This window comes from Anas platyrhynchos, chromosome 2 (genome assembly GCF_047663525.1).
Source record: "Anas platyrhynchos isolate ZD024472 breed Pekin duck chromosome 2, IASCAAS_PekinDuck_T2T, whole genome shotgun sequence".
Taxonomy (NCBI): Eukaryota; Metazoa; Chordata; class Aves; order Anseriformes; family Anatidae; genus Anas; species Anas platyrhynchos.
In genome coordinates, this window is record NC_092588.1 from 141873510 (window position 1) to 141888846 (window position 15337).

The 15337-nt window shown below is 36.8% G+C and overlaps 1 protein-coding gene across 2 annotated transcripts in view; it reads left to right on the plus strand.

Moving 5' to 3' along the window:
• GPR158 (G protein-coupled receptor 158) overlaps nucleotides 1-15337 on the plus strand; it is a 195308-nt gene that overhangs the window by 85513 nt on the left and 94458 nt on the right. For both annotated transcript variants that reach the window (XM_027450618.3, XM_027450619.3), the window contains exon 4: nucleotides 2227-2444. In XM_027450618.3, the coding sequence (XP_027306419.1) occupies nucleotides 2227-2444 (218 nt within the window). The remainder of the gene's footprint in view (nucleotides 1-2226; nucleotides 2445-15337) is intronic.

The following is a 15337-nucleotide window of genomic DNA, read 5'->3' on the forward strand; positions in this document are numbered from 1 at the left end:
CTTTTTTTTTTTTAATCTTTCTTATATAAGCTATAATGAAGAATCATTGAAGAGTCAAAAGACATTCACCAGATAATCAGTCATAGCTGGCAGCGCAGGAGATGCATATTGATGATCTTCCTTCATACACTGCAGAAATCATTACACCAGAAATACCTAAGCAAAGGTTTGCTGTTGCATTATGAAGTCATAGCCTTGGGATATTTACTATAACATGCAGCTGTTTATCAGCAATTATCCCCATAGTACATGCTGAGCATTCACATGAATAAACTTCTGTGCAGAAAGAATAAACTTCTGTGAATAAACTTCTGATAAGAAAATACTTGATAAAATAGATTTGAATGTATTTGCAGCACCTTTCAGGGTTGAACAATATCAAGTTTAGGACCATGCAACATTTTCAAGACACATGTGACTTAAGTAATCTCCTAACTTTAGTTTTTAACTTACATTTTTTTCAGTGTTTAAATTTTTACCCCGATAATATTTTATTTTAGATAGTTACCACAATAGCACTTTACCAAAGAGTGGTGCATATGTGACTTAGAAATGTGAGGTTTTAAGAGATTAAATAATGGACAAGACAGTCACTTCTGTCTTTGACAGAGGACAGTGTGGCTCTGTTTCTGTATATGTTAACTGAGAAAATAAAGATGTAACGTTAGATGCAGAGAAGATGGGCTCTGGCAAAGCTTTTGAAGTGATAATGGGTAGACGTCCATGGGTGTTCAGTCTGACAAAAAGTTTTAGCCCAAGGATGTCTTCAAGATCAATGTTTCTTAGAGGTTCTCCACTTTTATAGGATGCCCAAGCATGGTTATTTTCCAACATTTCCATTCTTACCTCTCATAATCTGGGTCAAAAAGACACTACAACTATTCTTACCATCTCTTGGTGTATAAGGAAATCTGGCATGAGTCAGCACTTCTCTGCTATATTCAGGTTTCCAGCATCTTTGTTTAGAATAAAGCCCCAAAGAGAAATCCACAATTTTCATGAAAAATGCAGCCTGTTCTCACCATGGGATGTGAGAGAGAAGCACCTTTCACTGAAGGTGAGGAGTAGAGAGCTGCTGGAACAGCACACCAAATGTTTATTTATTTGCATGTATGAATAGTTTGTCCCTTTCCTAGATTTTGCCCATCAACAGACATGTTCCTGCACATTCCTTGAGAAAGGAAGAAGTAATTATCCTTGTAGATAACCTTCTGTTTCTAATGTTTCAACCTAAAAGTCTGAAGAAGTTTCATACACCAACATGCATATGCGCAACATTACCAAATTACACGGTCTCTTGAATTTAGACCAGATAATGCAAGATTTACAACTTTCCTTGCTTAATAACTTTAAGCAAATTCAGCTTGCCTTTTTATTTACTTAACATTATTCTGTTTTTCCCCCTTTTCTTTCAATCCTTTCTTCCATTAGTTGACTGTAGGGTAAGCAGTCTTGCAGGGGGTTACATGCAAGTGTTTGTGGATCAGGAAAAGCAGAAAATGCTCCTGTATGCTCTCTTGGTGGGTTCACTTTGATGGGCCAAATGTCATCTCAAGGACAGTTGATTTTCGTTGACAAGATATTAACATGCCAATGGGATTTTGAGGTTCTCTAGTGTGTTTATGTGAACTGTAGAAAAATATACTTAATGTAAATGTGCTGGTTTGGATTTGAGCACAGAATAGTGCGATTGTGCAACTGTTTGCTGAACAAAGAAGGTGGTTTTATTTATATATATATATATATGTATATTTGTCTTTGAAGCTAATTATTTTGCTAGATAGCATCTTTATGAAATTGAGGAACTGCCTTAAATAAGACCAGAGCTTGTACAGTGAACACTAAGTAGTTAATGGATCTACTCTTCATATGTCTGTGTAAAATTGTTTCCTTATTTCTAAATCTTTGATATAATTTTCCCCCATTGAGAAGTCTCCTTAAAATAATTTCCTCTGCAGATTTAGCCCTTCTTAAATACAACGGGAATGTATTTAGCATTTAATAAGCTCACTTTCCCTCATGTCTAAATTGGTCTGCATTTTCTGAATGTGATAAAAGAGAGTGAAATGACAAAAGCAGCCCTGGCAAACTATTTCATCCTTCAATGAAAGAGTAGAATGGGGAAGGAAAAGGAGTCAGCAGAGAACTGTTTTGCTCCTGTATGTAAGAGCTGTGCATACTGTACAATTAAAGTTGTCCCTCCCTTGCCCCACTTGGTACTTTCAGGAAAGGATACAGATAATCGCTTTTCTGGAGGTGACTTGTCGGAGGAAGTCTACACCTGCCTGCCCTGCAGGGAAGGATGTTCATACTGTACAGATGACACTCCCTGCTATGCACAGGAGGACAAGTATTTACGGCTTGCTATCATCTCATTCCAAACGCTCTGTATGCTGCTGGACTTCATAAGCATGCTGGTAGTCTACCATTTCCGCAAGGCAAAGGTAAGCAGTCTTGTTTTACTTTAATCTTCCTTCTCACTGAGTAGTAGAGACTCATTTATGTTACGTGTATAGCTTCTCATCTGGAGGACACTCAACTTCTCAAGTAAGGAGCACAACTCTTTTGTAGAGGATTGGATTTCCATACAGGTATGCTTTCCTGTAGGCATGGAGGTGCCTAAATTGTTTGTGTAATTAAACAACAACAAAAAAAAGCTGAGCAAGTTGTCTCCCAGTGAAGTCTGCTTACATTTATAGGTGGTCTGTAAAAATCAAGGAAACCTATTGTGTTCAAAGTCATTTTGGAAAATGAGGCCAATAATGGAGGTACCTAAGAAGATATGTGGGTATTTATACACTCTAGATCTTGAAAGTCTCTGGCTGTTTTACCACTGCTAGGAAGGATGTTTGGTTTCAATATATTTGAGACACTAGCTGGATAATAAACTTTCTGCTTTTACCTCATTCAAAATATATTTACATGTAATATCTCATGCAATTTCACTGTTGGCTCAGTAAATCAGTAAATACAGAACATTCTATGAAACTTCCAATTTACTAAAAAAAAAAAAAAAAAGATGTAAGCTGGCACATATTCACTACCTACATTTGGAAGACGTAGGTGTGCACACAATATGCTACATTGTTGAAATTAATAGCTTCATCCATTTTCCATAACTAGATAAGCATTTCCATTTTAGTTTTTGGAACACTTGATCCCACAATCTCCCTAATCCTACACTGTCTGTATTACAAATGTGTGGCTCATTTTGAAAGACTTTAATATCCTGGCAGGAAATCACAGAATGAACAGTAACATTATTTTTTTTTTTCCCTGTTTCTGACAGAGTCTTTGCATTTAATGAAATTGCATCAAATGATTCAAATTACAGATTTAATTGTATTTATAAAGTTTTTCATTATGAAAAGTATTTTGTAGGCATCTGTTTAGTTGCCTAATGTTAACTTAGCAGAAGAACTTAATTTCAATTCTGAGAGGTTTTAGTCCTCAGGGTAATGTTGCTTGATTTTAATGGTTGTGTAAAATAGATCATGATGAAAGAAGTGTTCCTCATGAGTAAAACTTTTCTCTCTAGTTCTGCAAAGTGAGCAGAGTAGCTTACTTCATGTCCAGCTCTTGCAAGTTTCCCCTGATTTTTTTCTCAATAAAGTATTGATGGTTTTATAAGAAATTTCTATACTTGTTCATAAATAGTTTGAGGTCAGATATGAATGAAATTACAGAAACAAACTTGCTATTGAACACATACATGTGTTTTGATATCATATTCACTACTGTTAAAAAAAAAATAGAATATATATATATATATATTTATTAAACATACTAGAGAAATAGAGAAATCTTGAATTTCACAAAACCTGCTAGTTATGCCAGGTACCTTTTTACTTTGTGACAGTCAGCCACTCCTTCAAAGTAAGCTATGAGTAAAGAACCAGACAGGATCTGAACGTTTAATACCAAGGCAAACCAAGAAGCATATACACACCTTTCCTTGTTTCTAAAGAACTTTCCAATCTTTATATAGAAAAACCATAAATCTATTCTTTTCCAGATTACCTGTTACCTTGAGAGATTTATTACGACATCTGAACATGAGAACCAGACATAAAACCGAACTTGTTTTTCCTTTTTTCCCAGAAAGAAAAAAGATGTCTTTGAGATATAGCATTTCATTTAGTTGGACAGAAATGGATTCAATTATAATTTAGCTACCTTAGAAGAAAGTTTGACTTTGCTCTAAATGCATATTTCACAAGGAAAACACAAAGGAAAGAGAGACAAAAAAGTCATGTGGAGATTAACAATCCTTTCCTTTATGATCAATGTTTTCAAGAAACAGAAACTGAAAAATAGGTGTTCCATTGCTTTTCATGGCAGTCAGCTGAGTTTCTTTCTTGGATTCCTTTTATGTTCAATATCTTGTTGGTACAGCATAATTTTAAAAAGAAAAAGATCTTGTATGATTAACATGAAATGAGAAGCTTTACGAAGGGCAAACATAGTGAGAACAATGAGTATTTGCATAAGAAAACTGCTGGTTACATTTGATAATGACAGAAAATTGGAGTGAATGAAGAAAACCAGTAACTGTCTACTCTCCACTAAGGGAGAAAAGTCATGGAAATTAAAGAGCACCTATTAAAGTATTCAAAATACCGGGATTTTGAGAATTTCCAACTGTTAGTGGAACAAACCTCAATTGGATTAGTATATCCATATATGATTAAACTTCACTGTGTTAAACTGCTCATATCTGTTGTGCTGGGTGGGTGTCAGAGAAGAACATTTTTGGGGTTCCCTCCCACATATGGCATTAAAATATTCAAATAGTTAGAAAAAGTAATTTTTAATATAGCTTTTTAACAGAAAGAAGTATTTACTGCTATGGTATTAAGAAATAGTCTTCAAAGTCTTTACAACTGCAAAATAGAGTGATCAGAATATAAAAATACTGATTCAACACCCCAGTGTTGAAAAGAATGAGGTGTGGATATGTGGCATTTTGTTGTAGTAGTTGACTAGTAATACATGTTCATTAAAATGGGAAACTGGGTGGGGTTAGGTTACCACTCTGGTAGAAATGTGCATAAGAGAACACTACTCAGTGCTTGTACTTTTTGGATGTTCCTGATAAATATTAATTTCAAAAAGCCAAGGTCTTGAAAAATTTGTCTGGCAACAAAAAGTGTCTTGGGAAAAAACATCCCTGGCACCCAGCCTGCTACTTTGTGAGTTGCAGGAGTTGAGACAAAGAACAGTAAAGGTCCAAAAGGACTCTTCAAATTGCAATGGAGGTGTCAAGATTGGTCTCCAAAAGCTAGCATATCAGGAAGAGCAGGTGCAGATCAGAAGTATTTTAGAAAAGAAAAATCTGAACTATTCAGATCACAGGGGTTATACATATTAAGACCAAGATATGATACTCATAGTGGAAGCTACTGGAAATCACTCATCTACTTGGTTTCATCAACAGTGTGGAATATATGCTAGGTCTAAGCCAGTTACTAAATGGTTGACTGTCGGTAATAGATCTACTGCTCCATTCCCAGAGGAGATCATAGCAGTGGGAAGAGAGATGTTTTCAACAATTACTTTCAAAGAGTTATTGACAGAATGTGAAGGTACAATTTTGTTTCTGACATGATCTTTATTACTAACCTAGGGTGTAATAATAATGATCTACAGGGAAACCTGGTAAATATCAATAACAGTGGTTTCATGGCTGAAGGATCTTGACAAAATGAATGGGTATAAATCAGCAAAGCCAGATGACAGTCTTCTAAAAGTCAGCTAGTTCTGAAAGAACTTGAGAGGCTTCTTAAGGATCCTCTAAAGAGTCCTCTTTAGACTTCCAAAAGAACTCTTCTAACAAGTTGCTGAATTATTTACTGTGGAGTAAGCCACTGCTTATATTAATAGCAGTAGAGGAGGAATGGAAGATAGGACACGTGACATCTGCATTTATAGAGACTGCTGGTAATGATGACGAGCTAAAGATCAGTAGGTCCAACTTACACACTAAGTAATTCATAGAAATTTTAATAAAGAACAGAACTACTAGGTCTGTGAATAAGTGTGAGAAGTAGACTTTTGTGAGAATATGATGTCCCTACAGATGTATTTATATCTCTGTGAAGGTGGATTATTCCGTATGGATGAGGGTATTTTTTCCAAGGACAACCAACAAAAGCTCTTGAAAATGATGATCTCAAGGAGCTAGGTGAGCTACGCTTCTTGTAGGTGATTGAGAGATGACAGAGTAAGACAGTGTAGCAAATATGGTATAAAATCATATAAGGCAGGGAAACGGTGACATGGAAACAAATATTACTACTGTTCCTCTTAATCTATAACTAAAAGGAGTTCAACAGATCTCCCAAGCAGTAAAACAAATAAGTAAACTGCATGTTATTAACAGTTTTTAGTTGCCTTGTGTCCCTCATTGGCACAAAACGATAAGGAGCCCAAAGTGTAAATCAATTCAAAAAGAGTTTATCAGGAATCATGAAGGTTCTCTCCATTGTCAGTTATTTAGTCACAGTGCTTTTAATGCAACATCTGGTTCTGGAAGTACATACTATTTATTGTTGGAAGTGGGGAAGATAGACCACAAAGGATGACTCTCTGCTGTTCTCCATATTAAACCACGCCCTGAGATAAGACACTGGAGTCGAATTAGAAAGCCATACTTTTGTCAAAGAGTCATCAAGATAGACTTCATTTCTTGAAAGCATTGTAGTTACTCATCTAGACTTGCATAGTTGCTTTTGATAGATGGCAAAACCAATATCTGAGGGATGAATCAAAATTCAAGTCAGTTGTCCAAGATGCAGTTACGGAAAGCTATCGCTGATGGCACTGACCAAAATTTTGCATTGCCAACCTATATATGAAACTGAAAATTAGTGCCTTGAAGCAGTAGTCAGCACTGGCAAACAGTACAAAATGGAACTACGGGAAGATACTGTGAGAAAGCTCAGATCGATGCTGAGGAATTCATTTGAGGCTTTGTCAAACACAGGTGAAAGTGACGCAGCAGCTCTGAGATTAGCTCAGCAGCACTGTTAATAAACTGCAAGAGTCATAACCAGAGAAAATCACAGGCAGAAAATGTGGCCCTTTGCAGAGAGAAGAAAGCAGAGAAGGAGAACTGGAAAGCAGAGAAGTGGTAACAAACAAACAAACAAACAAACAAAAAAAAAACAAACAATGGAGGAATGCACAGAAGGAGTAGCAGAAGCTAAGCCACTAATGAAAAGGTTTGTAGGGAAAGACAGAGAAAGATTAGAAATATAAGAGAGAGAGCAGATGCTGCTGCTATAGTGGGAAAAGACAAAGCATTTCAGCAGGGGAGTAAATGAAGGAAGTTTGCCAAACAAAGCCAAAAAGGAAAAAAAATAATTAACAGCTAATACAGAAGGGAAAGTAGATGTGTAGATCACTTGAAAGAAATCTCTAACTATTCTAGACAACCACAATGCCAAACGGTAATGAAAGCTGGAAAGCCTGACTGTAACATTAACACGAGCTACAAGAGGCTGAAGAACTCCCAGGAGATGAAAATTGATCAAATCCCATCAGAAATGCTGACAGCACCTGACAGCACCAGTTTGATGGCATTGAAGGATTTCTGCAGTGGAGCCCAGGAAAAGGAGATTTTTCCTCAACAGTGGGAACATTGGAGTGTTATTAGAGGGCCCCAACAGGATGATCTTGCTGAATACTGCAACTGGGGAGACATCCAGGCTTCTGCAGTGTGATACTAAGGAAGATGAAGCGACAGTGGATGCAAAACAGGGAACAGGCTTAAACTGAGGCTCGCAATTGGAAAGGAGCATATAAACTAATAGGCTCCTCTTTTTTCTTTGCTTTTCAAAAGGCTTTGACAGACTGTCTGAAAGGATCTTGCAGAACATCTTTCAGCCCCATGGAATAAGATCTGTATGGCTGTGTACAGAGATGCAAAATGTCCTCTTAAGTCTTAACAACTAAAAAACAAATCAGCTCAAGGTGAACAGTAGCAAATATTGTTGTGTGCTATGCCATTATTATTGATTGGATAAATTATGAGGCTAACCAACAGAAGTAGCTCGATAGGCAAGGACAGAAATCACTGATGTTAAAGCAAATATTCTCAAAACTGAGAAGCTTAACAGTGATTTTAGAAGAAAATTTATCAACAAAGTAGGAGAGAATTCATCTGTGTGAGGAGTGTTATGTGAACCAATGGAGAGCTCAAACCAGAGAGCAACCAACTGCAGTGTTGACTAAATGCAATGTGAGGGCAGCGGAGCAAGACACCATCAGGAAGAAACAGAAAGCTTAAGAAAATTTTCTAATTCAAAGTTAACATATGATTTAAAGGACTAAAGATCTACCAAAATCTTAAAACCAGCAGCCTCGTAAACAAGTTCTTCCAAAAGTACTGGGCTGTGGAAAGACATCACCTACAAAGAAGCTGAAGAGTTCATCAGTTATCAGACTGCCATCAAAAGGATCAGAAAGAAGAGCTGAAAATAACTGACCTTTGCATAGCGGCATACTAGTGCAAACATGGAGCTATCAGGTAGAATACTAGTGCTGTGAGGAGTCATAAATGCTCTTACAAATGGTAAGAACTCTGCTGGCAAAGAGAACAGATATGCTGATCTCAGCCCTCGAGTGGAAGAGGCTAGCTGCTACTTCTGCCCCAGGGATCAAGGAGAGATGAGAACATGACACCAGCCTTTGCTCACACTGACAGCAACCACAACACTTGGAAAATATTGTTTTCAGCTCTTAAAAATAACAGTAAAAGTGCTTAGAATAAAATATTCAAAACAGTGGTTCAGAAGGGTGTTGTCATATGGCATTAACAAGGATTAAGAAGTGCAGTAGATCCCATTGAAATGAATGGCCTTGCCCCATTCAAAACCATATATGCTCCCAAATAGAAGAAATTTATAACTAAACCTCCTTTTATTGTGTTATATTTTATTTCCCATTTATGAATACTGTTGGAAAAAACAAACAAACACACAAATGCATAAGAGAAGAAAAAATATATATGAAACACCAATCAAATTAAAGCTTGCAGTTAACAAGACCACTTGGCTAATCATCAACAAGTATAAATCATTTTCACTGTCGTAAATAACATCAACTGACTGTTTTTATATTGTTTTTACTCTTTGTTGAATATAGATTTCCAGTGACTGGGGTTCAAGATGACTAGATATTTTATGGCACCAGTTTCCTATTTATTCTCTCTAGTGTAAATGCATTTCAATGTTCTGCTAAATATGATTTCCAAACCATGAAGATTGGCCTTAAACAATGACATTTTAAACACTGCATAAAACTCCACATAGATGGGAAGACAACATGCAAATGAATGCTGTAGTTCTTCTTTTTAATACTAAGAAATCAAGAATTTCTTTTCATCCTTACTGCAACCATGATAGGATGCAATAATTCAGATGAGATAATCACAAGCTATTGATGTGTGATACATCTTTAAATATTAAAGCTTGCTGGCTTTGCAAACATACCTTTTCTCTAATGTAAATCAGCCATCCTTTCTCTCTCTCTTTTTTTTTTTTTCTTTTTTTTTTTTTTTTAACACTACAGCAGCATCTTGATGTGCTTGTGCCTGGATGCCTTTAATCTTTGGTGCACATTCTGCTTTTTTCTCCCTAGACACCAATTGCTGACATTTCAGCTGAAGTAGAAACTTGATAGAGGGAAAAGATCTTGTGCAGATGGAGCAGCTGCCTTTACATGCTGTGCTGGTGGGCATACCCAACAGTTCACTCAGCACATACATATTCTGTGCAGCGCTTTATGCACCTTTTCTTCATTATATCCTTGGGTGAGAACCTAGTTTCTTGTGATTTCTTGGGGAAGTTTATTGGAGTCTTGAGGTATGAAGCTTTAAATACGTTGATGATGTTTTCAAAACAGATGTTACTTTTAGTGGAATTCTCATTTCCTCCATTCATAAAACAGAACTCATAAGATGTCCTTTCCTATTTTTCTGCATAGTTAAGATATGCCTTTAGGGATGCTGTACCTTTATTAATTCTCACATAAATAATTGCAGAATGCCATATTGAAAAGATAAGTGCATGGGCTGTTAGGCTCTGTTAGCAGTTGAAAATCAGAAATGACATGCTGGCTGCTGTGGTTCCCAAAGACAGCGAACGATGGCTGCAGCAGTGTTATTGCCATTCATTTGCAGGGTGTTGTGACATTCACTTCATAAGCCCACAGGTTTCACATCTGAGTGTATTTCCATTTATTATAATAAATGGTTTAGGGGAATTGGGTACTTGCAAACAGAAAAATAAATCTATTTCCACCTTAGACATTGTAGGCCCCAGGACAAACTGATGTGTGAAGAAAATAAAGATATAAATATATAAAAAGAGTATCTAATGGATACTCTTTTAATGGAATGAGCAGGGCAATAGGAGGCACAAATAGGCTATGCTCACTAGACAGGGCCTACCCTAACAGATAAGGTAGGTCTTAAACGAGACTTTTCATCAATACTCAGCAGTAGCTGTAAGGATCCAAAATTCACAATCTTCTCTCTGTATCTTTATATGAAGCCAGATTTTGTCTCCGCAATGTTGAATTAGCACATTTTCTCAGTGGCCATCCAGAAAACATGCAAGATTGTAGGGCAGAATGTTGCCTTCAAAGTGACATGAATCATCAGTGGACTAGGACACATTTGCTCCAAGTTGGTTTTCAGGCTGATTCATGGCGTGTACTTTCTTAGCCTCAATGTCTCGCTATTCAAAACTTTGCAGTTCAGAATCATTGTCACCTTCTATTCCTTCTGTGTTCCATAAAACTCTACAGCATAGAGACCCAATGTTCTAGTCAGTGGAGCAGATAACAGAGTATTTCTAATACAGGGTCCTGGCTAGGAAGATAGCTGTCACCAGGGAGAGACAAGGCTGTAGTAGCCTTGAATGCATATATAAGTTTAACTGTATAATAATCCAATCTTCCTTTTAAAATAAATGTTTTTTTTTTTTTTTAAAAAAAAGATGATTGAATCCATGAATCTCAGCATATGTTTCCCAACAATGAGAACTAGTACAGCATAAAATATTTTTTCCAAAGCAGTTTTGGAGCTAGAAATTAAACTAAACTGAGCAAATTGCTAAGCTTTTTGTTCATCTGTTAATGTTGGTCTTTGGTTCTTGAAGACTCTCTCATATATATGCTCCTTTCAGGGAAGCTGAGTAAACTAGATGGCCATTCACACAATGATAAGCTTTTACCACCAATTCTTTGATGCAGTAACTTCAGGACAGTTGCATTTACCTGCAGTTTCATTTGGATTTGTGAATGGACACTTACAGGTTTATTGGGAGGGGACTTCCTGTCATGTCAGCAGAATAACAGTGGCATTATTTATTTATCCTGCTATTTGTCTTGGAGTTGTATGCTGCTGTGAACCTTCCTTGTACAATCAATAGCAATAGCTAAGTCCCTGGTGGGTTGCACGATGTCCTTGGCATGCTTCCCTCTCCAAGAGCAGACTTCCATCTGAACTAGGCCATTCTTTTTATTATAACCACCTTAGTGTAAGCTAAGAAGAACTATTCAAAGTAAAAGCCCATCTTGTAATGCAGGGACTTTTCAACCAACAAGTCTTGAAATTTTAGCATCGACAATCATAGATGTTTGTCTACGGAAGAAGTTTTTGTACAGGGTTCCCTGAGCTGACATATCTTTGGCTAATAGACAGGGCACAGATTTGGAGACTGTAATTGACTGTAGCCTCTTCAGATCATTCAGACTGAAACATATGCCTGTTCTTCATTCTTTTCATCATTTCTTTGGGTGAAAGTTGAAGGTTCGTAGATCACAAGCAGCAGCATTATACCGTCAGCTTCTCTTTAGGACTTTGTGCTGCAAACAGTCAGATTGCTTTCTGCCTTCTCTGTCCCAGACATGCCTCCCTCCCTCTGAGGTAAAATCTTGACATTTTCCTCTGACAACTTCTCATCAATATCAGTTGACCTGAAAAGAAACCTTCATCTCCTCCAGGTTCCCTCAAAGACATCCCAGCTACTGCTTTCTTAGTTATGGTAGGAATCTGCTTGTTATCTAACATCTTGTTGGACTCAGCTCACTTTGCCTCCAGCTCTGTCAGAGTCTCACTGAACTCTTTCTGAGTTCCCTTTTATTACATGCCTTCTGCCAATCCTTGCCTTATCTTGCTACCTTGTGCCTTGACTACTGCAATGCTTTCTTCTGGCTTTGGCAGGTGCAGTCATGGCCTGTTTGTATCTGTTCAACATGGTGCTGCAAACAATTCCCTATCCTGCCACTTTGTGCTGTCCTTATTGCTTCTCTCTGTTGGCAGCGTACATAAGCTATACCTTCTTGTTTTCAAGATCCCTCATAAGCTTTTCCCTCTCTACTCATGCCATTTATTTAATACAAAAGTGTCAACGCCAGCCTCCATCATCATCTTGTTACGTTTTTCAAATACACCCCTTGTTCCCTTCATGCATTCCTCATATGTAGTAGGGGCTTTGTGAGAGCCTCCCCTGCTCTCCATATTATGTTTTCAGATTCAGCAACTTACAAAGTGTGTGATACTGATAGTCTGGGAGTGCTGGTGGCTTGTTAGAATAAGTGATATTGCCTTGTTGTTCCCTTGGTCTTCCCATCTGCCCTTATCCATCTGTTTTCCTTTAGCTTAAACTCTCACTTCTTGGAGCAAGGGCAGTCTTCTTTACTTTCTCCTTGTGCAGGGTCCACAGTAACTTAAGGATGACCTGGGGCTGGGTCTTTCCACCATACAGTGGTAGGAGGAATAATTATATGTAGCAAGATTTCCTTCAAAGGCGAGTGTGCTTTTATTTTCAGTGAAACATATAACCCATAATTAATTTTTTTTTAATACAAGATCATTTGGTGTGATAAATTATGAGGAGATGAACAATCTCACCATTTTGGGGGTCAGCATTTCTCAGATAAATTATTAGTTTGGAGCAGTTTAGCCATTTGGCTCTCAGAAAGGAAAAGTGAATAAAATAAACCGGAGTTGGATTTAAAACCTTCAGAATGATGAGGTTTTGTTTGATTTGAAATTAGTGTAATGATCATCATCTATAGTTCATTTACCTTCTTAGTCATGTGAATAATGAATTTTGTTGTGTGTTTTTTCTTTTTTTTTTCTCTTTATCAAGTTTTTTCTACCCTTCTCTTCTTACATCATGCCCAGTTTGTTTCCTCTGAGATATCATGGGTCTTGAGCTTTGCAATCAGGTTGTTTTTTCTCCTGTAATTCACCATAAACTATTCTTTCCACATGATTGAGCTACAATTTATACAGACTGTTTTAGTGAGCTGTGGCATTATCTTCAGTAATAGGCAATGCCATGTTGAATGAGAAAGCTGAAATCCAATTCAGGTGATCCAAAGCTATTTGTAAACTGGACCAGGAGAACATGCAAAATGAGCCTCGTACTTGCTAGTGAAATGTGTTGTGTTTTTTTTTTTTTTTTAATCCACCAGATTTTTTATATATTTTGTTTGATCTCCTGCTGGTGAAACAACTATCAATATTAAAAGCATACTTTATTCTTGAAGAACATAATGCCTTTTTGTCTTTCTTTCTCTTCATTCTGCATTAATTGAAGGCACACCTAGTGAAGCAGATTCTTTAGGCAATCTGGAATTTTGATAATCATCAGCTTGCATATTCAACCTTTAAGTTAACCATAAGGATGTGAATAGATTGAAACTGAACTTGGACACTGTTTTACCTCCTTATTGATATTCCTTCACCCTCACATTCATTACAATTTGGTGAGAGCCAGCTATCTTGATCTAAGCTGAAGGAATTCCTGGTCTTATAACAAAGATGTCCCTGGGACATTAACTAGTTTTACTGTGAGGTTTCTTCACTAATAATATTTTTTCAAGTATCTGTATTGTAGGTGGCATAGTGCAACTTCTATGCAGCAGGATTTGTACTTCAAAATGTAGAACAACTTATCTTCATGATATATCATAACAGCTTTCATTACTTCTATAATAGAAAAGATCAAGGGCCACATGAATTGAAAAATAAAGCATTTGGGGATTTCTCAGCTGCCTGACATCATGTGCACTTTTAATGAAATTGGTTTATGATTGATGGCTGCTTGACCTTTGCTTTTCCTGTTTTGTTTTTTTCCTCCAAGTAAAAAGTAAATTTAATGATTACGTTTTATTTGGGCTTAGCTATAACTAGTAATAGAAAAAAATGACCTTTTTGTAAGTATTTTTTAAAGAGGAATAAAAAAGCCATGAGGATTATATTTATTTGGTTTAGGAATATTGCAGAAAACTGCAAATGCCAGAAGATTTTGACAACGTGCCAATATAGCTTAAATGGAAACATGGAACTGTAAGCCTATCTTTGGAACATTGGCCTTTGCTGTGAAATTTACTGTATTTGCAATCCATATTCTATTAGAAGGCTATTATTCAAAGAGAACAATTATCATTAAAAGTATTTGTCAGTGTGATAAGAGGTTGAACAGGGCATAGAATTTCACATTGAATATTTTGCAAAGAAATTTTCAAAAGAGACACAACCATTTCCACTTTGAAGTGAAAAGCATTTCGTGCAAAAGAGTTGCTTGACTTTTGTAAGACAACCTACATTAATGAAATGAGATCTTGAAAATTCCCTTTTTGCTGGGTAGCAGTCCTACTCAGTTCTTGAATTTATTATAGAGAAGATAAAAAACAATGATTTACTTCTCTGTTTATTTCATGGCAGCGCTCTTCTAATTTTTTAACTCCTTACAAGTCTGTGCACTTGGGGAAAGCCTTTTAGATACTTTTTTTTTTTTTTTTTTTTGACATTGTTAAACTAGAATTATTCTTTCTGCTGTAGTGGGCTGTGATTTGTCCTGGGATGAGGAAGACCATCAACCCTCAAAATGTTTGCCTCATGTGGACAGATCTGTCCTGTGCTAGGACAGTTCCCTTGTGCCAGGGAGCTATGGTATCTTTTCCTGTTTAACCAATGCTTTTAGAAGGCATCTGGATCAGGAAGAAAATGGCTTTATGAAACATTATTTTTTTTCTTTTTCTTTTCTTTTTTTTTTTTTTTGAGTGGAATTGTTTTCCAGACAGTGCCATTCTGGTATGTGTAACAGAGGCTTTGGAGGTCTCTTTCCACTTGCTTTTGTGTCCATTCCTTTGCATCCACAATGAAACGTGTTACCACTCTTCTGATTTTCTTCATGTCACAGGCTTTCTGCGGACTGGCAGGCACTGCTTTTGTCTCTAACAAAGGAGCCAAACATGTTGCTTGCTCTAGTGCAGCCTCAGGGACTGAAAGAAGAATCTCTGTTTTCTATTTATT